Source organism: Populus trichocarpa, chromosome 14 (assembly GCF_000002775.5).
Source record: "Populus trichocarpa isolate Nisqually-1 chromosome 14, P.trichocarpa_v4.1, whole genome shotgun sequence".
Lineage (NCBI taxonomy): Eukaryota > Viridiplantae > Streptophyta > Magnoliopsida > Malpighiales > Salicaceae > Populus > Populus trichocarpa.
The window spans coordinates 2965550-2990793 of NC_037298.2; the positions used below are offsets into that span (position 1 = coordinate 2965550).

The 25244-nt window shown below is 33.7% G+C and overlaps 5 protein-coding genes and 1 long non-coding RNA gene across 6 annotated transcripts; 4 read left to right on the forward strand and 2 right to left on the reverse strand.

Moving 5' to 3' along the window:
- Positions 1–6819: 6819 nt before the first annotated feature.
- Positions 6820–7684, reverse strand: LOC7492779 (uncharacterized). The gene is made up of 3 exons (XR_002977580.2): positions 7507–7684; positions 7263–7381; positions 6820–7181 (listed from the first exon to the last, which is right to left on the reverse strand). It is a non-coding gene; the product is annotated as an uncharacterized LOC7492779 (long non-coding RNA).
- A 584-nt stretch (positions 7685–8268) lies between these two features.
- Positions 8269–9120, reverse strand: LOC18105053 (non-specific lipid-transfer protein A). The gene is made up of 2 exons (XM_006375063.3): positions 8618–9120; positions 8269–8499 (listed from the first exon to the last, which is right to left on the reverse strand). The coding sequence occupies exons 1-2, from the start codon at positions 8959–8961 to the stop codon at positions 8490–8492; spliced, it is 354 nt and encodes a 117-aa protein (XP_006375125.2). The 5' UTR covers positions 8962–9120; the 3' UTR covers positions 8269–8489.
- A 2811-nt stretch (positions 9121–11931) lies between these two features.
- LOC18105054 (ethylene-responsive transcription factor 13) lies at positions 11932–12840 on the forward strand. The gene has a single exon (XM_006375064.3). It carries the CDS (start codon positions 12000–12002, stop codon positions 12678–12680), a length of 681 nt encoding a protein of 226 aa, XP_006375126.1. The 5' UTR covers positions 11932–11999; the 3' UTR covers positions 12681–12840.
- Positions 12841–15619: 2779 nt separating this feature from the next.
- LOC18105055 (ethylene-responsive transcription factor 13) lies at positions 15620–16303 on the forward strand. Its single transcript, XM_006375065.1, has one exon. The coding sequence runs from the start codon at positions 15620–15622 to the stop codon at positions 16301–16303; it is 684 nt and encodes a 227-aa protein (XP_006375127.1).
- Positions 16304–17343: 1040 nt separating this feature from the next.
- LOC18105056 (ethylene-responsive transcription factor 13) lies at positions 17344–18308 on the forward strand. Its single transcript, XM_006375066.3, has one exon. It carries the CDS (start codon positions 17579–17581, stop codon positions 17948–17950), a length of 372 nt encoding a protein of 123 aa, XP_006375128.1. The 5' UTR covers positions 17344–17578; the 3' UTR covers positions 17951–18308.
- Positions 18309–22318: 4010 nt separating this feature from the next.
- Positions 22319–23236, forward strand: LOC18105057 (ethylene-responsive transcription factor 13). The gene has a single exon (XM_006375067.3). It carries the CDS (start codon positions 22439–22441, stop codon positions 23120–23122), a length of 684 nt encoding a protein of 227 aa, XP_006375129.1. The 5' UTR covers positions 22319–22438; the 3' UTR covers positions 23123–23236.
- The last annotated feature ends 2008 nt before the right edge of the window (positions 23237–25244 follow it).

The window sequence follows — 25244 nt, forward strand, 5'->3', positions numbered from 1 at the left end:
GGCATAGCAGCATAATAGTAATCAGAGATTTATAAACAGGCAGCTGTACCATATCAGAACATTAATGGCAGCAATGACTCAAATTAAAAATATTTTCTTTCTTAGTGCTGGCGCACAAAGTTGCACAGCAGTTCTTCCGCATCTGGAAAACCAAGGACTCTTCACATTGTCTCCATAAACATCATTGATTGTTAAGCAAAATCATCCTACCTACGTGCTGCAATTACAAAAGGAAGGAAGCAACGTCATTTCCAAGGGGACCCAGTGGACCATCACTTGTTTTAGTTCCTTTCAACGTCCAGAGGATGGCATAGTACGGCATGCCCCTTTTTTTAAATGACAGAAATTGCTTAGCGAATGCAACATGCCAATCCTCCGAAACAAGATAGTTAAATACTAAGCTTGAAATTACCTATGCCTACGCAATTTTCGAGGCTTTCTTTGTTTGTATTCGTAAAGACACCCCCTTTTTCCTTGTGATCAAGCATTGTGGATGTACGGAAGTGCACATCATCATCATCATCTTTGTCGGCATGGAGCTTATGGAACATTCAACAAACATCCATGTCGTCAATTATTTCAAGTGTATTTTCAGATGGGGCCCCTGTCACAGAAATAATATTTCTCACACTCCCGTAATTTCCCTCCAGTTCTTCGAGCTTCAGATGAACCATTTTGTCATTTTCGTTACGTACCAAAACTCGGTTGCTATCACACCATTGTCTAGGAGTTCCGTGGAGGAAATAGAATTCCCGGAGCACCTTGCATAATACGTTTGATATTCTTTCAAAAACATCAGAGCCGGTGATAATATGTATTTTTGTTAGAAAATAATATAAATTATATCTTGAAATTTTATTTAATAACTTAAATTTTTTAGTTAAAATAGTTCTTTAACATTATATTAGAGCCTTGATGACTAAGTGGTTTCAAGTTCGAATCTCATTATTCTTATTTATTTGAAAAAAATTAAGCATAATGTATTGTGAACATGTGCAAGTTTCAAGCCCAAAAGCTTTAAGGGGATGTGTTAGAGAATAATATAAATCATATCATGGGACCTCATCTAATAGCTCAAGCTATTGGGTTGAGATGGTTCTTTGATATGGTATCAGAGCCTTGATGACCAAGCGGTCACGAGTTCGAATCTCATCATCTCTATTTATTTGATAGAAATTAAGTACAAGGTAATGTGAGCATGTACAAGTTTCAAGTTGTTTGAAAATAATATAAATCATATTTTAAAACCTCACCTAACAGGTTAAATTTTTGAGTTGAGATGGTTCTTTGACATGTTTATCTTCGGGAGCTATGGGTCACAAATAATTTTGTTTTTGAAAAGACTATTGAGAAGAGAGATTGTAATATAGTTACATCATCACATGCAATAACAACAAAATGTGAAGCCAGCTATGAAACCAGCTAGGCAAGCACTAATTAGTGCAACTTGCGGCACTAATTAGTATCAATTATTGCAGCACTAATTAATGTCAATTAGTGCCACTTGCCTTGCCACTTGCCTTGCTCTTATCTTTTGCAAGACAAAGGCAAGGATGCTTGCCTATAAATAGGCAGTGCATCCTTGCCATAGAACACACACCAAGAGAGAAATAAGAGAGAGAAGAGGAGAGTAAGAGAGGGAAAGTAATCCCACATAATTGTGAGGTATTTTGTGAGATAGCAAGTGAGGTGTTTTCTCCTAGTAATAGAGAGATTTCAGTTGTTCTCCTATTAAGAGAGAGATGTTGTAATTCCCACATTACTTAGTAAAATCCTTCTATACTTGCCCGTGGATGTAGCCAAATTGGGTGAACCACGTAAATTCTTGTGTGTCTGATTTCTCATTTTATCCTATTCTTAGCCTTTGATCTTGTCGGGTTTGCATGCCAGTATTTCTAACAGTGGTATCAGAGCCTTCTGGTTGGTGTTGTTAATACACAAAAGTTATTCGTGTATACGGTTACTATTCACGTCTACGACACTATTCACCTATACGACACTATTCATCCATACGGTACTGTTCACATATGTTACTGTTGGCGTATATAGAAAGTCAGTGCGGTGATTAAATACAGTCTAGGAAGTTCTGTCTAAGGAGATTGGGTTTTAAGCGGGACCGTTTGTGACCCCTCCAATCTTTCTTGGGAACTTACTTAGTGAAGTATTATTCACACGATACTATTTCTATATACGTTACAGATCTGTGAAACGGTGATAGCTGAATAGATCTCGGTGAATACAATGGCAGCAAAGTACGAGATTGAGAGGTTCAAGGGGAGCAATTTCTCACTGTGGAAAATGAGAATCAAGGCAATCTTAAGGAAAGACAATTGCTTGGCAGCAATTGGGGATCGGCCCGCGGAGATCACTGATAATGCAAAATGGAATGAAATGGATGGCAATGCTATTGCTAACATACATTTAGCATTAGCCGATGAAGTGTTATCAAGTGTGGCGGAGAAGAAAACAGCTAAGGAGATATGGGAGACTCTAACAAAGCTATATGAGTCCAAGTCTTTGCACAATAAGATTTTCTTAAAGCGGAGACTTTATACCCTTCGAATGGCAGAAACCACGGCGGTGACTGACCACATCAACACAATAAGGACTCTATTTTCACAACTCACTACGTTGGGTCAACAAATAGAGGAAAGTGAACGTGCAGAGCTTCTACTTCAAAGTCTTCCAGATTCGTATGATCAGCTCATTATCAACTTGACCAATAATATCCTCACAGACTATTTAGTCTTTGATGATGTTGCAGCCGCCATCTTGGAAGAAGAAAATAGGCGCAAAAATAAAGGAGACAAAAATAGTTCAAACCAAGCAGAGGCATTATTAGTGTCAAGAGGGAGATCAACGGAGCGTGGCTCCAGTGGGAGTCAAAGGCAAGGGAGGTCCAAATCAAGAAGCAAGAAGACTGTGAAATGCTACAACTGTGGCAGAAAAGGGCACTTCAAAAGGGATTGTTGGTTTAAAAAGGGTATAGAGAACACTGCAGAGTCATCAAAACCTCAAGGATGTGTTGCGAGCACCTCAGAAGATGGGGAGGTTTTATATAGTGAAGCAGCGACAATCTCTACAGATAGAGAAGAGCTTACTGAGGTCTGGCTAATGGATTCAGGAGTAACATGGCATATGACTCCTAATCGAGATTGGTTCCATACATATGAACCCATCTCTGGAGGCAAAGTGTTCATGGGTGATAATCATGCTGTAGAGATTGCTGGCATTGGCACCATCAAATTGAAGATGTATGATGGCTTAATTCACACTATTTCAGGAGTGCGACATGTGAAAGACTTAAAGAAGAATCTTTTGTCCGTGGGACAATTTGATAGTCTTGGCTGTAAGATCCGAACAGACAATGGAATAATGAAAATTGTCAAAGGAGCGCTGGTGGTTTTAAAGGCGAGAAAGACAGTTGCAAACATGTTTGTATTAATAGGAGAAACACATCATGGGGCAGAAGCGTCAATCGCATCAGCCAGTCCTGCAGAAGAGAAGACGATGATGTGGCATCAAAAACTAGGCCACATGTCAGAGAAAGGTTTGAAAGTTCTCTCTGATCAGAAGTTACTCCCTGGGCTTACAAAGGTTACTTTACCCTTTTGTGAGCATTGTGTTACAAGCAAACAGCACAGGTTGAAGTTTGGCACATCAACAACTAAGAGCAAATGCATCTTAGACCTGATTCACTCTGATGTTTGGCAAGCACCGGTTGTATCCTTGGGAGGAGCAAGATACTTTGTATCATTCATAGATGACTTCTCCAGGAGATGTTGGGTGTATCCAATTAGAAGGAAGGCAGATGTGTTCGCAGTCTTTAAAACTTTCAAAGCGCGGGTGGAACTTGAATCTGAAAAGAAGATCAAGTGTTTGAGAACTGACAATGGAGGAGAATATACCAATGATGAATTTGATAACTTCTGTCAACATGAAGGTATCAAAAGGCAGTTCACAACGGCATACACTCCACAGCAAAATGGAGTGGCAGAGCGGATGAACAGAACTCTATTAGAAAGAACAAGAGCAATGTTGAAGACTGCAGGTCTAGGAAAGTCATTCTGGGCAGAAGCAGTCAATACCGCCTGTTATGTGATAAATCGATCTCCGTCAACTGCAATTGAGCTGAAGACACCGATGGAGATGTGGACTGGAAAACCAGCTGATTATTCTCGATTGCATATATTTGGAAGTCATGTGTACGTGATGTACAATACACAAGAAGTTAGCAAGCTGGATTCAAAATCCAGAAAATGTGTATTCTTGGGATATGCTGATGGAGTGAAGGGGTATCGTTTGTGGGATCCCACTGCCCACAAAGTAGTCATCAGCAGAGATGTCATATTTGCAGAAGGTAAAATGCAAATGGAAGAACATAATAGCATTCTAAAGGAGACTACAGCAGTCCAGGTTGAAAATACTCAGAATCATACTTCTTCTGAAGCTGCACCAGAGCATGAAGAGCAAGAACAAATAGAGTCTGAAACTCCTGAAGTTCGACGGTCAACTCGTGAAAGAAGACCACCGGCTTGGCACTCAGAATATGTTACTGAGAGCAACATTGCATACTGTCTTCTAACAGAGGATGGAGAGCCATCAACTTTCCATGAGGCTATCAAAAGCACAGATGTATCTATGTGGATGACAGCAATGCAAGAGGAGATTGAAGCTTTGCACAAGAATAACACTTGGGATCTTGTTCCGCTACCACAAGGAAGAAAGGCCATTGGCAACAAATGGGTTTACAAGATAAAGCGTGATGGCAATGATCAAGTGGAGCGGTATCGTGCAAGATTGGTGGTGAAAGGGTATGCTCAGAAAGAAGGGATAGACTTCAATGAGATATTTTCTCCGGTGGTGCGACTTACTACAATCAGAGTAGTCTTGGCGATGTGTGCTATATTTGATCTTCACTTAGAGCAGTTAGATGTGAAAACTGCATTTCTTCATGGAGAACTTGAAGAAGAAATTTATATGCTCCAACCAGAGGGTTTTGCTGAAACAGGCAAGGAGAACTTGGTTTGCAAGTTGAACAAATCTCTATACGGTCTCAAACAGGCGCCGAGGTGTTGGTACAAGAGATTTGATTCCTTCATAATTAGCCTTGGGTACAATAGACTCAGTTCAGACCATTGTACGTATTACAAGAGGTTTGAAGAAGATGATGTTTTCATCATTTTGTTGTTGTACGTGGATGACATGTTGGTAATAGGCCCCAACAAAGATCGAGTCCAAGAATTGAAGGCACAGTTGGCTAGGGAGTTTGATATGAAGGACTTGGGACCAGCAAACAAGATTCTAGGGATGCAAATTCACCGAGACAGAAGTAAAAGGAAGATTTGGCTTTCTCAGAAGAATTATTTGAAGAAGATCTTGCGTCGCTTCAACATGCAAGATTGTAAGCCAATTTCCACCCCAGTTCCTGTTAACTTCAAATTATCCTCAAGTATGTCTCCTAGCAATGAAGCAGAGAGGATGGAGATGTCTCGAGTACCGTATGCATCAGCAGTGGGAAGTTTAATGTTTGTCATGATATGTACAAGACCAGACATTGCACAAGCAGTGGGAGCAGCTAGTCGATACATGGCAAATCCTGGTAGAGAGCATTGGAATACTATTAAGAGGATCTTGAGATACATCAAGGGTACCTCAGATGCTGCATTATGTTATGGAGGATCAGAATTTACTGTCAGAGGTTATGTTGATTCAGATTTTGCTGGCGACCTTGAGAAAAGAAAATCCACGACAGGCTATGTGTTCATAATTGCAGGAGGAGCTGTGAGCTGGGTCTCTAAACTTCAGACTGTTGTAGCTTTATCCACAACAGAAGCTGAGTACATGGCAGCTACACAAGCTTGTAAAGAAGCAATATGGATGAAGAAACTTATGGAGGAGCTCGGACACAAACAAAAGAAGATTCTTTTGTATTGTGATAGTCAGAGTGCTTTGCATATTGCAAGGAATCCAGCATTTCATTCAAGAACAAAACACATAGATGTTCAGTATCACTTTGTTCGCGAAGTGGTGGAAGATGGAAGTGTGGATTTTCAGAAGGTTCACACAAAGGAAAACCCAGCAGATGCTTTGACCAAACCAGTCAATATTGACAAGTATATATGGTGCAGATCCTCCTATGGCCTAACTAAAATGTAAGCAGCATGAAGATGGCAAGTATACAAAGGATAGAAGAATCACAAATGATCAAGTGTGAAGACTTGATTAAATCATCAAAGTCTTCAAGTGGGAGAATGTGAAGCCAGCTATGAAACCAGCTAGGCAAGCACTAATTAGTGCAACTTGCGGCACTAATTAGTATCAATTATTGCAGCACTAATTAATGTCAATTAGTGTCACTTGCCTTGCCACTTGCCTTGCTCTTATCTTTTGCAAGACAAAGGCAAGGATGCTTGCCTATAAATAGGCAGTGCATCCTTGCCATAGAACACACACCAAGAGAGAAATAAGAGAGAGAAGAGGAGAGTAAGAGAGGGAAAGTAATCCCACATAATTGTGAGGTATTTTGTGAGATAGTAAGTGAGGTGTTTTCTCCTAGTAATAGAGAGATTTCAGTTGTTCTCCTATTAAGAGAAAGATGTTGTAATTCCCACATTACTTAGTAAAATCCTTCTATACTTGCCCGTGGACGTAGCCAAATTGGGTGAACCACGTAAATTCTTGTGTGTCTGATTTCTCATTTTATCCTATTCTTAGCCTTTGATCTTGTCGGGTTTGCATGCCAGTATTTCTAACACAAAACAGGATAATGATTGACATCAATAATTATTATTACTCTAATGCAAGAACACAGTGCAAGATCAAAACAATAATGGATTCATAGAGCAGTAAACGCAGCAAACAAAATAGTTAACAAGTTGATATATGCCGGAACAACCCTATAATTTACCAAAATATCAGCACAGACGGAATAAATTATACAACTGGGTTATACGATTTTGGCTCCCCGTATCCATTCACAGGTGGAATAAAGTCTTTATAGACAGAAAAACTGCCATTGAAAACAGGTGCCTCAATGACATAAGCATTAACACAACCACGGAATTTAGACCCCAAAATTTCAGCTATTTTTTTACAAACCAGACAATCTCTCAACCACTGGATTCTTGGTCCCTTCAACTCTATCACCGTTGAAAAAAAATTGCATTTGCAGCAGGCAACTGGGTGTCAAAATAAATGTAAACAATTCAAACTTTTTTTTATATATGTATTCTTCGAAGTTGAAGCAAAAAAGGACTTACAGCAAGGGTTTTGGAAGCGGTTGAGAGGCAGAGAGGTACTGCAACTTTGCAGTCACTTGTGCTAGTAGGTGTCAATGGGACCTTCAAAACACCAGTCCAATAGTCCATTGATAATTCAACTGTTTAAGAGAAAACACGAATTCACACACACTACGTTTCAGTTGGGAATTTTAACAAACACGAGATGGGTCCATTGATTACAGCTACATTAGGGAAAAACAAAAGGATGGTGATTTTATTCTACCTGTTACTTGACAGGGCCTAGTTGTTAATCGGGCCTAGATTCTTCTGTTCAAGGCTTCTTTTCATGCCACTTGATAGATCTTACCGCTATAAAAACAAACATGAGTTTTAGGCTTAGAGATTCACAATCACTGGTCGAAAACTCCTTCTGTTCATTTTATTTTTCACTTGCATCATTATTTTCTCAGGCCAACATTCACTGTCTTCTCAGATATGAAATTGTTTGTTTTTATATTTAAAAAATATTTAAAAAATATATATATTTTTTTGTTTTAAATTTTTGTTTTAAATTTTTATTATTTTAATATGTCAATATAAAAACTAATTTTTTAAAAATAAAAAAATATATATTATTTTAATATATTTATAAAAAAAATATTTTAAAAAATAACTTCAATAAAAAAATATATTGTATTCATTCATTTATCAACTTTGTCATCGTACGGTCTCGCACTACTCATCAAAGAGACTTATTTTACAAGTGGATCTCAATAATTGTTTTCCACCATCAACCACCTGTCTATCTCTTCGTAGTAGGTTTAGTTGCGACTAAATTTACTTATAGATATTTAAATGTTTAAACATTTCTGAAAGTTCCATAAATAGCTATCTGGAAGTGTATTTGAAGAAGAGATGTTGATATTCCGTAAATAATGTTAAGATTTATTTATTGTAGGAAAAACCAAATTTAATATTTATTGAAATTTAAAATAAGCATTATAAAATCTTGAGATTGGCCATGCGAGTGGATCGGTGATATATATTCGATGAAATTCCAATGATAATATATGATTGACTTATAAGTCTCATAAATTCCATTACAAGAATCACAGCAGAACTAGGTGCCTTACTTCGACTCTTGTATATAACAACTTTTATTTATACATAATTTAAGTAGTGAACACTAAATATGAAGATCGCCCATCGGCAACACCCCAACCATCCAAAGGCTTTATTTCTGCACCCTGCATGTTTCCCTTCATCTTAGTGAATGCTGCACCAGTGGAAGATGGAGGGAAAATGAACATTAGTTAACATAGATTGGTAAAGATCAGGTTCGTGTAATAATTTTTTATCATACATTGATTTTTAATGGGGGAAAAAAAACTTACTCGGCACAATTGAAGTTTTTGGAGATGGGAACGTCCACTTGAACCTTGCACTTGGCAGGGAGAGAGGATGCAGCCTCATCCTTCATATCTGGGAGGCGAGCAGCGGCTGCCTTGACACATTCACATGCAGCTTGCTTATCTGCAATGCTGACAGCACTTTCCTTCAATTTGTTCACCCCGGCACAACATTGTGGTGGAGGGAAATCGCCACCTTTTCCGGTGAGATAGGAAACGCAAGCAGACAAGTCTGAGTTCACGTCCCCACAGGTGATGGCCTCTCCTGGCTTAACCATGAATTGAACCATGGCTACAGCAACCAACATGGAAATGATTGCTCCCTTCATTTTCTTGCTACTGTAAGAGTGAAGTGCTTGGTGACTTGAGAATCTTTTGGGGGATTGTATATATTCTGCGTGGGCTTCCGTGATTGATGAATCAAACAGGAGACTGAAATGGGGTTTATATAACCTCTTCGTGACTACAAGAAGTTAGAATTTGATGATCAGGTCACGAACTGCTTGTGGCATGACACTTTTTGTTAAGCTATTTTGGCTTCTTTCTTTGGCTTGAATGCAACTTTAACTTTGCTTACTTTTGAAAAGTATTCAAGAGAGGTAAGCATTTGGATCACAATTTTCATCCTGCAGAAGCTTTGGATCGATTGTAGCACTCATTTCCATGTCTAACCATATCAGTTGCCATTTGTTGCTTTTTGCTCAAAACCATCCATATGGGCAAAGGCTCCAAAATTCATGTCCTTTTCTTATTCTTTTAATTGATTTTTGGCAGATTGATAGTTGTAGAGTGGGTTTTTTTCGCTAAAAGTGAATGAAAGATAGATTATTTCAAACTCCAAACATATAATATATTACACCATAACATTTACCATGTTTATATTAGTGCGAAACTCACAAAATATATATATATATATATATATATATATATATCACTAAATTATTTGGTTGAAATAGTTTTTTAATATGATATCAGAATCTTGATAATCAAGCGATCACAAGTTCAAATCTTATTATTTTTATTTATTTAATAAAAATTAAATACAAAATAATATGAATTTGTGTAAATTTCAATCACAGAAAAACTTTTATTTAAAAAAATACATTAAAAATAATATTAATTATATTTTTCAAAATTGTCTTTATCATTTTTACTAAAAGCTTTTGTTTTTTTTTGTGGGAATTCATGCATTCATAATAAATCATAAAAAAAAAAAAAGACATGTTTGCTTATGAATGCAAATAACATATTTTTCTTGATTTTTTATGCTAATATTCAAATTAAATGGGATTGAGTTAAATGAATGATTTTTTTAATTAATTTTTTTAATAGTTAATAGATATTTTGTTTGTCAATTCCAAACAATAAATATTATCCTCTCAAGGATTATTTGATTATTTTATGGCATCCTTAATAAAAATGAACTCAATTTCTAATGAGTTATAGATTTTTAACTGAAGGTAAAAACTAAAAAGTACAATCATAAGAAAAATAAAGAGTAGAAACTGTAAAGTTTTCGAAACACAGAGTGCAATGTATATTTCTATATATTATTCTAAATATGATTAATTTGTATCATTCAAAACACGGAGTGTAAGATTTTAATAGGCTAGCTAATTCAATCATTTTGGACAAACCCAGACCACAAATTTTGGCGTTTAAAATTTAGGTCTAGGCCCTATTAGGCCCAAGGGATAATGAAATCGGCTTTAATTAAATTAATTTCTTGGAATAGCATTTTAATTTTCTGGTTTTCCTCTCAACTAGTCGTATGTTCTGCCTAAGATATTTAGACTTATAGTGTTTAGAAGAAAAATAATTCAGTAATTTTTTGTTGCTTTTAATTTTATTACTTTTCAATTGTTTTCATTTCAAAATCAAAACGGTCTAGATTAAATTGTTTTGCATGTAATTAAAGTTTGCAAGTCAAGATTTGGCTAATTAAATTAATTTTAAGATTTTTAAGTCTCCCAAATAGTATTGCAGTTGAAACTCTCTTTTTTTTTATGATATATGATTTGGGTGAATTTTTTATGACCAAAGTTTCACAACCTTTTATTGAATAGTTTATAATTAGAGATTCCTTGACGAATGATCAAAATTTAATTTGGTATTGGTGTTTTAACTTATTAAATAGAAAATTAAATTTGAATATGAATCCATAATTAATTTAAGTTGATTAAAACAAAGAAGCTTATGCATGTGAGGCATGCAAAATTACATATAAATATGATAACTAATAAATCCTCAAAGAGTTCGATTCTAATGATAACTCTGAATGATCAAATATATGTTAAGAAATATATTTTGTTTTATTTTATTTATTAAGAGTAGAATAATATTTTTATTTTAGTTTGTATATAATTTTTTTGTATTTATATTAATATAATTTGTTTTTAGAATAAAGTAATCATGTAATATCAATGAAACCTAACTTATCTCTCTTTTATTTTTGTATTTTTTATTTAATTTGAATTATTTAATATAATATTAAAATCTAATTTAATAGAATGAAGTTAAATCACAAACATAGCTTTCATTGCGCCGTTAAAAACTATATCAATTATTGAATCCACAGAAACAGTCTTTGAGATATTCACACATGTCGAAAAACAATTTTTTTAATCCTATACTCTTATATAGGATTAAAAAAATTAGCACCACGATATCCACATGTCGTGGAGAAACAATTATAAATTAAGTCATATGCTTGCATAAAATCCTGAACCAGGTATAACCTTTGTCTAAAGTTTTCTTTAACAAAGGAAAAGAATGTGGAGACTAGTGGGGACTCAACACAAGGCAAACATTGCAATGAGTGAGTGAGTGTTTGTTTTTGTGTTAGAATTTGATTTTTAAAGTGATTTTTAAATTTATTTTTTATTAAAAATATTAAATTAATATTTTTATATAGTTTTAATATATTAATATCAAAATAATATATAAAAATATTTTGATTATACAGCATAGTAACAAATATTACGCATGCATTGTTAATAATTTGATATTATAGAGGATTTGCATCGTTTGGCACTATTAGGCTGCTAATAACTCCAAATCTCTATGATGGGGCTGAAAATATACTAAAAAAATGGACAAACCAAAAATTATGCATTTATCCATAGAAAATCAATTGTAACACGTGACAGAAAAAATAAAAAAAGAAATGTATTCCACTCAATGGTAGGAAAATTCATAGAAACCCCACAAAGTTTCACCTGTAAATTGTGATGAATCATAGGCAGCCATCCTCAACTTCTCCTGATAGTTCCTATATAAATGGCAGTAACAAATCTTCGAACTTGCTCACGTAGAAAACCCAAAAAGTAAAGGAGGGAAACCGCATCCTACAAAAGTACAGGTCAAAATGTTTGGAGAGAAGAGCTTGGAATCAGGCTTTGATGTTCTTGAATGCAATATTAATACTGTTGCCAGTACCAGTAATGTTAACGCACCAACATTTTACAAGAGCCTCAGCTTTAGTAATATTTATTCAACAGAAAGCTGGGGTGATTTGCCATTAAAACAAGATGATTCAGAGGATATGATCGTTTACAATGCTCTCCGAGATGCTGTTAACTTCGGATGGCTTCCATCAATATTGTCGTTGCAATCTAATATGACCACGACGACAGAAGAGTTTCCACAAACAGCTGTTCCATTGGAAGTGGCACCGCGCGAGTCTGGACCACAACCGCTGAAGGAAAAGGGATTGCAGTATAAGGGTGTGAGAAGGAGGCCATGGGGAAAATATGCGGCAGAGATTAGGGATCCTAAGAAGAATGGAGCGAGGATGTGGCTCGGGACTTATGAGACGCCTGAGGATGCTGCACTAGCTTACGATCGAGCTGCTTTTAAAATGCGTGGCTCGAAGGCTAAGCTTAATTTCCCTCATCTGATCGGATCCAACAATAACTGGGAACCAACTAGGGTGACTTCTAAGAAGCGGAGTTCACCAGAGCCTTCATCTTCTATATCTATTTCAGATTATGACTCACCACGTTGGACGAAGCAAAGCAAGATCAGTTCTGGGATTTGTTTCCACTGACACTTCGGACGAGTCATTAGTAGCCAGTTATTTTTTTTTTATTAAACAAGAGACATGTTAAAGTTTCAATAAATTTGAGTTTTCTCAAGGGAGTTGGATCTACTATGTACGGCTAAATCATCATTGCATCAATCGAAATATAAATTTACACTTCTTTTTATGAGTGGTTTTAGTCCTAATTAATACTCTTAATTATATATGACCACCGTAGAGATTTACCGCTATAAATATGTAATGAGTTATTTGTAATGGCCATCATGACAACTATTTAGACAAAAATCAATAAAACTAATTATTATCCTTTTAACTATCTTTAATTAGTCTTAATCATAAGAATTAATCTTTGGTTTAGTTTTAATGTAGATTTCATCACTTTTCTTGCAATCTATCATTGGAACGGACTGATCACAATCGTTTGGTTATTTTTATTATCAACACCCAAGAGCTGTGACAAATCAGTGGTTCGTGATTGCTGTCTTGTTCTGATATAGAATTAAAATGGTATCATCTGTCCGAGTGTGGTGCTGCAGTTTGAATTGCTTGGTTTAATCTCTTAGTTATGGCATGAGTTTTGCCAGGTTTCATGAGCAGTCCTAGTGCCTATTGTTCGAATTTATGCACCTGTTCGCAAGAGAAATTCTTACATAACCTGATCCATTGGACGAAACACAGATTGGTTGGAGCAATACTGTACAGATGATCAGTTAAGCCTGTTCTGCTGTTATAAATTATAACCAGTTGATGGAGTGAATTAAGACAATGCGATTCATTTCGTCCAAAGAACCATGTTCGTGTAATAATTTCTCTTTTCAAGCATCATCCATGGAATTTTGCACTTTGCATCTGCAGATATATATGGTGAAGTCCCATAGAGACAGCTGAGACGTCTTGATGTTTGTGTACCTGCTATCTCCCTTCAAGTTTATTATATCCTATATTATTATTTTTTAAAAAATAATTAAGTTAGATTAGGTTTTAATCAGATGAATCGAATTAATTTATATCAATTTTAAATTGATTTTAAAAAAAAAAAACTGACCAGATTCAGCTGAATTTAATAATGGTGATATAATAAAGAAGAAAGAACTAAGTCATTGCGCACGTGATGACCAAGAAATATATAAATAATACTATATAATATGCAATGGCTCTCGCACATGAGTATGATTGTACTTAATATAACTGCAAAATTTTCCTTCATTCGTTGAGGAAATACATTGGATGCTTCTGACTACTTTTTTAATTCTCTCTCTTCTTTTTTTAATATCAATCAACATATTCAATTCATGAATTAAATACTATACAAAACCAAAATATCCTGTCATTAATTAATTAATCTTACATTAAATATTATTATATTTCCCTTACCTCTTTTAGCTTTGTTTATTTTAAAGCGCGTCAATTAATTAATGAGAAAGTAGTTAGAATAGAGTATACATCATTATTGTACTCTATCACTTTATTTTCAGAGTTGTTTTTTTTTATTTTAGAAATTTTTTAAAAAAAGATTAATTTTTTTTATTTTTTCTCTTCCCTTTAAATTATTTTAAAAAAAATTATATCATTGATATCAAAAATAAATTTTAAAAAATAAAAAACTTATTTTAATATATTTTTTTAAAAAATAGTTTAAAAAATAACCACTATTATAATACCAAATAAAATCCTAATTTTCTCCATAACAATAGTGTCTCTCTCATTAATCATGATATTGCGTTATTAGCGACGAGTACAGAAAGATTACTAATTAATATATATACCACATGAGTAGAGTAACAAATAAAAATATAATAAGATTAAAAGCACGTGACTTTTAAAAATATAATCAAATTGTAATTAATATTTAATTTGTTGAGTGGTTATTTCTTTAACATGATAAAACTTGTCATTTTTTGTGTGTAAAAATAATGTTAGAGTCTTGAGCACAAAACTAATGATGAACTAATGTAACTGTCAGGTGTCCGTCCCTTTCGTTAATTTGACATTATATTACCTTTAACTCTTTTAGCTTTAATGTAATGTCAATTAATGTACGAGAAAGCAGTTAGAATGACGATGGCATTAGCATCTATATCAATTTTAAAAAAAAAAATCAAGGAGAAGTGAAGTTATTGTAATTCTAGTAACTCCTAGCTTAACCCTTTTTTTATTATATATTAATGAAAAGATTATCTTTTCACTGTTATATAATTGTCTTATACAAATTTTATGGGTCAGTTTATTTATTTTATTTTTTATTATATAGTATAATTATTAATTTAACCTTATAATTAAAAATATAAGTTTGCAACGTTATTTCTATCATGTGTCCAGGTTAATTAACTCATATTTCTTTTCGTTGTTTTTCAGCGAAGCACTGCGCCACAAATATAATTTTGTACTGAAACACTAAGTTTTTTTTGTCATCTAAGATTTGCGATGAAGATTGTACACAATCTTAAGGAGCTGGTGTGATGGTTAAATTGTTTTTTGATTTTCTCGGTTTAACCCTTGAATATTTTAAAAAAATTATGCTTTAGATTAATATAGAAAACGCACCATTAAATTATTCAAAAATAAACTTAACCTTAGTTGATATACAAATTAACAAAAAAAAAAACCTAATAAAAAAATAAAACCCACGCACTTGTTGATAGTATATGTCCTTCGCAATCATTCATAAAAAATAAGAAGAATAATTTACATATTTTAAAGAAACAGGCAAGTATAGAAATATATATATAATATAAGATCCAAAACATTAAAAACGTGTGATTGAATACCAACATCCCACTATACTAAAGAAAAATGAAACTTCATAGAAACATCGAACGACGTTGAAATGTTATCATATATAAATACATAAACTTAAACTCCTGAAAAAAGTCATTCTCACTCTCTCCTACAGGACTTACAAGCAACCTATTCTCTTGATCGAAGCTAATACTCCAAGAAAAAAAATGTACAGTCAAGCTGCCTCACGTTCCGATTTTGCTCTATTAGAATCAATTCGCCATCACCTTCTCGAAGATGAACCAGTTCCAGAGAATAACAATGGCATCCAAGCTCGGCCGGTTTATTGCGAGAGCTTGAGCTTTAATAGGCTTTTCTCAATGGAGAATTGGAGTGATATCCTATTACAAATAGATAACTCCAGTCAAACCATGGCCTGTGACACTCAGGTACCAGAGTCCCTTGATATGCAATGGTCTCTGTGGAATCAAGTTGATTCAATGACCACTACATCTAACTATGAGTTTGAAGTAAGTGTGGAGGATGCATCCAATTACTTGCCACCACCAAAAGGGAGGAATTATAAGGGAGTGAGGAGAAGGCCATGGGGAAAATATGCAGCCGAGATTAGGGATCCCAAGAAAAATGGTGCACGACAATGGCTGGGGACTTATGAGACACCGGAGGATGCGGCTATGGCTTATGACCGGGCCGCTTTTAAAATGCGCGGTGCAAAAGCTAAGCTTAACTTCCCACATTTGATTGGCTCGAGCAATTACGAACCTGTTAGAGTGACTAACAAGCGTTACTCGCCTGAACCATCTTCCTTGTCATCGCCGGTTTCATCGTTGTCGGAAGTGGATGATGAATCTCCGAAGTCCAAGCGGAGAACATATAGATTTGACTCTTGATGTGCAACTAGAGCCATCGGATGAACAGATGTTCTAGGCTGGCCAAAAATTATAGTTCAATTATTTATATACATTATTATTTTAATTCCAAGTTTTGTTTCTTTAGATTCTCTTGATTTACATCTCCTGAAACTAAACAAAGAAAAAAAAACAACCAACAGGGCTACGAACTGGTTAATACTAAGATTAAATGAGTGATCGAGAAATATTGAGGTTAATACTTAGCTTTCAATTTTCAAACCATGTGAAGGAAGGGATATTTTCCTAAAAAAAGTGGATAGATCTTAAAAAAATGAAAGAAAGGAAGGAAGGAAAGATCAGTGGCTTGTAACTCGTTTGCCAAGCAAGAGGTGTGAGATTTTGAATCGAATTTCGAGTTTTCTTAGACCAACTAATCTCCAGTCTATTATACAGCGAGTTCTTAGTTGCCTCATTGAAGTTAAGGAGGTTATGTCGCTCCATTGAATGCGAAAGAAGGCTAGAATAATCCTTTAATTTTATTTTATAGCGGTGATTGATCAAGCAATCTTTAAGTATGATGCTGCCCATGAAATGAGACAATTGGGTGATAAATATCGTGAAATAAAGTGAATATATTAACTCCTGTTAAGTTCAAAATTTATGTTCTCTCTCCATCAAATCTTCTTATACATGATTAATTCCAATCTCATATAGTGGAAATCCTAAGGAAGCCTTAAACTGGAAATTAATAAAGCTTTTCTACTTGTCATAAAGCTAGTGAAATCCCATTATAAATAACCTGGGTACAGTTTTGAATGTAAACAAAATGGACAGTCTAAAAAAATAAAGAAAGGATAGATTACTGTTTCGAATTTAAATCCTTTGAAGATTCCCAACAATCGCACATGAAACAAGTTCCAAAACAAAGGCCTCTGTTCCGTTTGTTTGCCTCTTAATTCGAGGTATTAATCGGATAAAATAATTAGAATGCATGTGAAAGAGTATATATTGCCTTCTTCAAAAGCCAGCAATCTCTTCTTATTGCACAGTTGAAAAAGAAAAAAAACTAGGAGTTAACACGAAAAAAATATACGGTCAAACTGCCTCACCATCCGGTTTTTCACTGTTATAATCAATCGGCCAGCACCTTCTCGAAGCTGAACCAGTGCCCGAGATTAATGCACCAATATATTGCCGTAGGGCTTTGAGATTTAGCTTCTTGTCAAGCGATCAAGCTGGAGTGATATCGTATTAGAAATAGATAGCTTGGGTCAAACCGTGGTCAACGACGCTCTAGAACAAGAATCCTTCGATATGCAAAGGCAACGGGTTCCTTCGGATCCTAATATTGATTCAGTAACCACTAACACGGTTAGCTATGAGGCTGAGAGAGATGTTGAGGGTGCATCTACCACAGCACCGAAGGGGAGGAATGATTATAAGGGGGCGAGGAGAAAGCCATGGGAGAAGTATGCGGCAGAGATCAGGGACCCTACGAAGAATGGTGCAAGAATATGGCTAGGGACATATGAGACACCTGAGGATGCAGCTTTGGCTTATGACCAAGCTGCTTTTAAGATGCGGGGAGCAAAAGCTAAGCTAGATTTTCCACATTTGATTGGCTCCATTATTGCTCATCAACCGGTTAGAGTGACTGATAAGCTCTCGTCACCGGAGCCGTCGTAGTCGTCCTTGGCATCCTTGTCTTCAGAATTAGATGATGGATCTCCAAAACAGAAGCCAAGAATGAAATGGATTTGACTCCTGCCAAGAAGCACTTTTTGGTTTCCAATATTTTTTGATCAATGAATTGTGTATAATATTTTTTTTAATTTTTTCTTCTTATCCTTTAATTCATTTCAACATTTGGTCATCATCACCATCGTTCTTTTTAATTTTAAGCTGAGAAAACACTTAATGGAAATGAATACAAATTACTTGTTCAGTCGAAGAAATTAATAAAATAATTGCGGACCATTTCATTCATCCGCAAGAGTGCTTCATTAGACCCTAGCTAACTCTTTTTGGCCTTGGCAAGTCTAGTTGCGAATGCGAAGGAGTGGGGATATATTTTATACATAACTCATTAATTTATGATATTTATGAATAAATAGATTAAAAATAAGGTGATGATCTCACATGTATAAACTTGATAAAATATTAAATCCAAATAACATTGGTCTAGTTTTATTTTCAGACTCAATATCATTGAGCTCAACTACATTATGAGCCCAAACATCTGTGGGTTTGGCAAGATGTCTGATCCAACACCCATAAGCTCGGCTATGTGCTGAGCCCAAACATCTATGAGTCTGTAAGATATCAGACCCAACTCTCTTGGGCTCGGTTACAGCCTAAACCCAAGCACATGTGGGTTTGTTAAAATGTCAGACTCAATCCTCTTAGGCTCAGCTGCTCACTGAGCCCAAATGCTTTTGGATTTTGCAAGGTGTTAGACTCAACTCTTTTTGGCTTGGTTACACGCCGAGCGTAAGCGCATATGGGTCTAGTAGGACGCTAGACCCAAATCTTTCAGGTTTGACTACTCATTGAACCCAAGAGTACAAGAGTACATGAGTACAGACTCATCTATGAGTCTGTAAGATATCAGACCCAACTCTCTTGGGCTCGGTTACACCCTAAACCCAAGCACATGTGGGTTTGCTAAAATGTCAGACACAATCCTCTTAGGCTCAGCTGCTCACTGAGCCCAAATGCTTTTGGATTTTGCAAGGTGTTAGACTCAACTCTTTTTGGCTTGGTTACACGCCGAGCGTAAGCGCATATGGGTCTAGTAGGACGCTAGACCCAAATCTTTCAGGTTTGACTACTCATTGAACCCAAGAGTACATGAGTCTGACAAGATATCAAACTTCAATCCCTTGAATTCAGCTATACACTAAACCCAAACATACATGAGTCTAACAAAACATGACCTTAGGATAATCATTTTCATACACCTCTAAATATATAAAAGTTCTCTAAAAGACGATTATATTTCAATCGATATTAATATTGCGATAGGGTTATTCCCATCAACATTAAATTTTGTGTGTGGAATAAGGTATAAAAATATTTTATAGCTCTATTGTTTGTCAATCATCACTAATAATATGTAAGGATAATTCCCATCAATATTAATATTGCGTTAGAATATATTTTCATCATCATTAATATTAATATAAAGAACTTTTTCCTTACTAAGATATTCAAGAGAGAAAAATTTTTGATCCCTTGAGCAAAATAACAAGATTCAAAGTACAAGGGTTATAAATACTATTTGAACCACTAGTGTAAAGAATCTTTTTATCATATATTCTCAAGGCATTTATTACACAAAAGCTAAGATTAAGCATCCTTGTTATTAGAGTTTAATGCTCTTCTTCTCATTCATTACAATCACTTACAGTAATGTTACTGAATAATTATCGGAGGGTCTCTAAACCCTATAAAAATAGAATGTTTTGCAAGAACTAAGACTTGTACCACTAATTCTCTACTCTTTTTGTTTATAAAAATGAAATACTGATATGAACATGTGATGATTCATTTTTCAGATGCTAGAACTTTATTTCTAAGTATATTGAATTTTGGAAGAGCGCGCGCATATATATATATATATAACGGATTTGATAAAAAAAAAAAAAGGGTCATTTCCTAGATCAAAAGGGGTCTAATTTTAATCAGGAAGAGGTGAGAGGCTCGTTTTTATTTGTTCTTTTAGTCGGGAATTTGGGTTCTAATTAGGATGCAACATTCAAATCATATTGAGGGCAAATTTGGGTCATTCAAAAATAGGAATGGAATTGAGAAATAGGGTTCAATTTATTCCAAATAAAATCACATTTTAATTTTTTTAAATAAATTACTAGTATTATTTTTTATTAAAAAATACAACACGTGATGTCTAGTGAAATTAAAATTCATGTTATTAGCGAAGCAAATGAATTAAGAGTTTCTTTTCATTCCCAGTTCTCTAGCAATTAGAGACAATATATATATATAGTCGAGTAATGAATAGATTGTACGTAACTTTAAAAAGATTTTCTAAATAGCTTTTTTGTTATTGTTTTGAAATAAAAAAAAATAGAGATAGTAAAAACATATGGTACATGTTTTATTGTTTTTCTACAAAAATTCACATGGAAACTTATTTATTTTATTTTATTTTATTTATTTTTTTATCCTTGAAAACTAATCAATCTACCTATCTTCATAGGAATTAATCCAATGATCTTAAGAAGATATAAAATCATTAATCCTTTTGACATAATTATGAAAAAATGTTTTTTTTTTTTTCATTTTGAAATATCTTGTCATGAGACTCCTGTTAGTGAGTAAACTTCGATGAAGGAAGATTAAACAATCACCGACCGTACCTTATGAATAGCACATGCTATATATTCCACATGTTTCAGAGCGCGCACGCCATGAATACAGACCACCCTTTTTCTTGAAAAAAAAAAACAATTATTTTTCTTTTTCGATAACTTGAGTCAAATAGAAGCCATCCAGTACTGCATATAATAGCGTGTGTATGCGTGTGTTATTTGAGATTATTCCTGAGGAACAAGTGTACTTTAATAATTTGAAGTACTATATAAGAAGGAATAACAAGTACATATGAAAAAAAAATTATGAATACTATACTAAATTAAATAAATACAAGGTCTAAAACATTAGAAAAATGTGAATAATGCCCAGTTTGTTTCATATTTTCTTATGTTTGTTTACCATTAAAAAAATTATTTAACAGAAAACACTTTTCAATCATAGAAAAGTTTGACTTGTTTTTCAAAAAAGTATTTTCTTTTTATTTTGAACTGAAAATATTTTTCATAAATTGTGGAAAATTCATGAATGTCTTATTATTTGTTGATTATATCAAATTTGATTCTCAATCTTTTGATTGTTAGATATTTTGTTTTCAATTTGTTTTTCAATTTCATCCCTTATAATTTGATTTTTATATAAATTTTGGTCCCTTTTTTATTGTTATTTTCTTTTCTCCTATCATTTTCTTAATTAAAGATTTTTATATATCATATTTGGTTCTTATTCTTTTGATTGCTAGTTTTTTTTTATCTGAAATAATTTATGAAATTATATTTTTTTAATTTCATTATCTTTCAATTTTTTTATCTGTCGGATTTGGTTTTTATTATTTTAATTGTTATTTATTTTATTTGAAATAACTTATTAATTTTTTTTAATTTCATCCTCCAAAATTTTTACCTGAGAGATTTGGTTTTTATTCTTTTTAATAAACTTGAAAAAAAAAATATTAATAAGTTATTTTTCCACTTATTTTTCATGATTTAGCTAAATACCGAAAAGTTTTTTCTAACTCATGTTTCATAACACTATCAAATATCAAAAAATAATTTATTTTACAGGAATTTAATTTTAAAAAAACACAACTTTTTTTAAAAAATAATTTCCAGCAAATAAACAAATACTTCTCAAGATCCCTGCGATAATGAAAATTCAAAGAAATATCAAATTATACTAAGTAAAGAAGTTGACATCTTAACCAAAAAGAAGAAGAAACTGCACTTTATTTTGCACTCACACACACTTTATTTTGCTCTCTTGAAAAGCCAATAATAACTTCTGATGGCACATTTTGACAAACGAACCAAAATTCTAGAAGCTAGTTAATTAATTCAAAAGGGAAAACAAATGTAAGGCTGATTAAGCGTACGGGCTCACCAGTGTGAAATATATTTCGCTGATTAAACGTGTTTTGAAGGATGTAAATAATTGTTTTTATTAATAATCCAATCAGGTGGAAATTTGAGCCTGTGTCAGCAGTTGTCTAGCTCTAAACTATTTTTGAAATCCACAGCACTGTCTGTTTACCCATGAAGTTGTTCAAATTGTTCAAGTTATTTTGAAATTATTCACCAATAATTATAAGGAGATAAGTAGTTTACAATCCAAGGAAATACCCTCAGAGATGAGTACATAAATAAAGAAAATAAATAAATGAACATTAGAAACATGTGAATGATGAGGCCATTTGCCCACTCCCACACAACAACGAAGCTTCAAAGAAATACCTTTCGAGAAACTATAATGTATATATAGCCTTACCCTCTTCAAAAGCCAAGCAATCCCTCCTCACTGACAAACAAACCAAAACCCTATTGCCTAGCTAAAAAAGAAAAAAAAATGGACAGTCAATCCGATTTCCATCAGATAGAGTCAATTCGCCAGCACCTTCTCGACGATGAATCTTCACTGGGGATCAACACTAGCAATTCATCTGTATATTGCCAGAATATGAGCTTTAGCAAGCTCTTCTTGACAGGGAACTGGAGTGATATTCTTTTAAAAATAGACAACTCCGCTCGAATCGTGGCCTGTGACACTCGAGAACCAGAACCCTTTAATAAGCAAATCCAGTATTGGGTTCCTCTGAACCCTATTGATTCAACAATCACTGCCACAGCTAAGATTAAGAATGAGCCTGAGAAAAATGTTCCGGGTGCATCGCCCACGCCGGCACGAGAAAAGAGGAATAATTATACGGGAGTGAGGAGAAGGCCATGGGGGAAATACGCTGCTGAGATTAGAGACCCTAAGAAGAATGGTGCAAGAGTATGGCTAGGGACTTATGAGACACCTGAAGATGCAGCTCTGGCTTATGACGATGCTGCTTTTAAGATGCGAGGAGCAAAAGCTAAGTTAAATTTTCCACATTTGATTGGCTTTAGTGACTATCAACCTGTTAGGGTGACTCATAAGCGCTCATCGCCGTTAATGTCGTCCTCCTCGTTATACTCATCGTCATCGTCATCTTTGTCATGGGAACTGGATGATGGATCCCCGAAACTGAAACGTAGAATGATTTAGGTTTAATTCTTGTCAGGATGGATAATATTGACTGTACTGTTGTATTGGCAAATTGCCAATTTGATAGCCATTTATCGCATGTGCACATATTGAATTTCACGATCAATTTCAGTATTAATTCCATCATGATCCAAAAAAAAAATACTTAAGTGTATTGATCTTCGATTTACATTGCTTTTACGCAAAGAGATTATGGAAATCCTAAAAGATTTTACTGCATTTATTTGGTCCCTATAGTCTTTCATTTCTTTACTTGGGTCTCATGTTCTTTTTTTATTGATTAAGTCTCTTTATTTTTATTTTTTTTTGTTCTATAAAAATCCTTCTATCATAGCGTTGTGAGTGTGTTTCTACCTGACACATTTCTGTTAAAGTAAAAATTACGTAATTAAAGAAATGAAAAACAAGCACATGAAAATTAATATTCTTTAATCAATTAAGTTCTTTTAAGTTATTTTTTCAGTTAACTTATTTTATTTTAATTATTTAATTTTCACCTCAAACAAGAAAACTTTAAAAATGAAAGTGTTTTTAAAGACTATATAATGAGTAAAACACAAAGGAAGCCTTCAATTACAAATTACTTCAGTTCAAATAGAATAAAAAAATAAACAAATAATCAAAGTGCACGGATGATTTACATTCTCGGAAAAATAATTTTAAAAAATAGGAACCATTTAATTTCGTTCGTGAGACAAGATGATTGAGCTAATTATTTGCTTGAAAAATAATTGAAAGCCTCGACCGATAAAGATTTGAGAATTGAATAAGAGAACAACTGATGTGCAGACAATTCATTTATATATCTGCACTTCTAGGATGTAATTTCATGATTATAAAAAATTATTTTTTAATCAATGTTAATAAACTTTACTTGCTTTAATAGGTCAATTATTGACTTATGAATCCGATCAATCATTAATTAAGATCGAGTTTCAAATAAAATGAGATGAAAATTAACATGATAATTAATCTATTAGCCAATTAAAATTTAGTTTGATTTAAAAAAATTTAAATTAACTTGATTCAACAATGATTAATTCATCTCAATCCTTAATCTCAGACTGAATTATAAATCATATTGAATTTAATAAGAAGAATTTGAGCTGCATATTCATTAGCGTAATTTAAAGTATATTGATAGACACTATAATCTATATATAAACGTTTTAAATGTAGAATTCCTCAATCACGTATGCATGGAACTCAGCAAATAAACATTATTAAACTAAAAAAAAAACATTATTAGCCAGTCTCTGGTCATAGCTCCCTCTCTTGTGTTCATATGTGATTTTTATATATAAAATAAAAAATAATAATAAAGAAACGCGTTGTTCTCTCGAACGTTTTAACTGGATCCATGGTAAGACTCCTCTGGTCAATCATACGAAGGAAGTACAAAGGGATCAAAGCACAGTACTGTTGACTGACTGCACCTGCTATATATATTCATGAGTTGAAACGTGCAACAATCTTTCAAAGAAAGGACGATCACATCTATCAATCAAATTCCTCTTTTTTTTTCTTTTCTTTTGAACCACGTGCATTAATCAAATTCATGGGAGAATATTTCGACAAATATTGTTTGTCTGGAATATCTACGCAAATTAAAAGAAGATATTATGCACAGCGCCCTTTCCTTTACTGTGTAGAATCAGAGCTTGTCTTTACTTTAACCAAATAAAAAAAGAGCAGTAGACTATTCCAATTATATGGGCTTATTAATCTGACCAACATATTAATTTTGTCTAGTTTATATTCTCCCATGATGTTAACGTCAAATAGATGATCAAATTCAAAACCGAGTATACTGTGTAATCTATATGATTTGATTCCTAGCTATCAAAAAGATATATCTGTATAGTTCTAGACAATTAAATTAGTGGTTTTCCACGTCGTTGAAAAAAATGAATCGGATATAGACAAATTGTGTTACACGCATGGACTTTCTTGAGTGATTTCATACTAAACTGACTTGTTGATGTAAAATTTTTTTTTTTTTGTGTTTTAAAAGTGTTTTTTAAAAAAAATAATTTTTTTATTTTAAATTAATATTTTTTGGTGTTTTCAAATTATTTTGATGTGTTGATATAAAAATAATTAAAAAAAAACATTTTTTTTA

Coding starts and splice junctions, on each gene's coding strand:
- LOC18105053 (XM_006375063.3), bottom strand. CDS start 8,961: ATGAAGGGAGCAATCATTTCCATGTTGGTTGCTGTAGCCATGGTTCAA.
- LOC18105057 (XM_006375067.3), top strand. CDS start 22,439: ATGGACAGTCAATCCGATTTCCATCAGATAGAGTCAATTCGCCAGCAC.
- LOC18105055 (XM_006375065.1), top strand. CDS start 15,620: ATGTACAGTCAAGCTGCCTCACGTTCCGATTTTGCTCTATTAGAATCA.
- LOC18105054 (XM_006375064.3), top strand. CDS start 12,000: ATGTTTGGAGAGAAGAGCTTGGAATCAGGCTTTGATGTTCTTGAATGC.
- LOC18105056 (XM_006375066.3), top strand. CDS start 17,579: ATGCAAAGGCAACGGGTTCCTTCGGATCCTAATATTGATTCAGTAACC.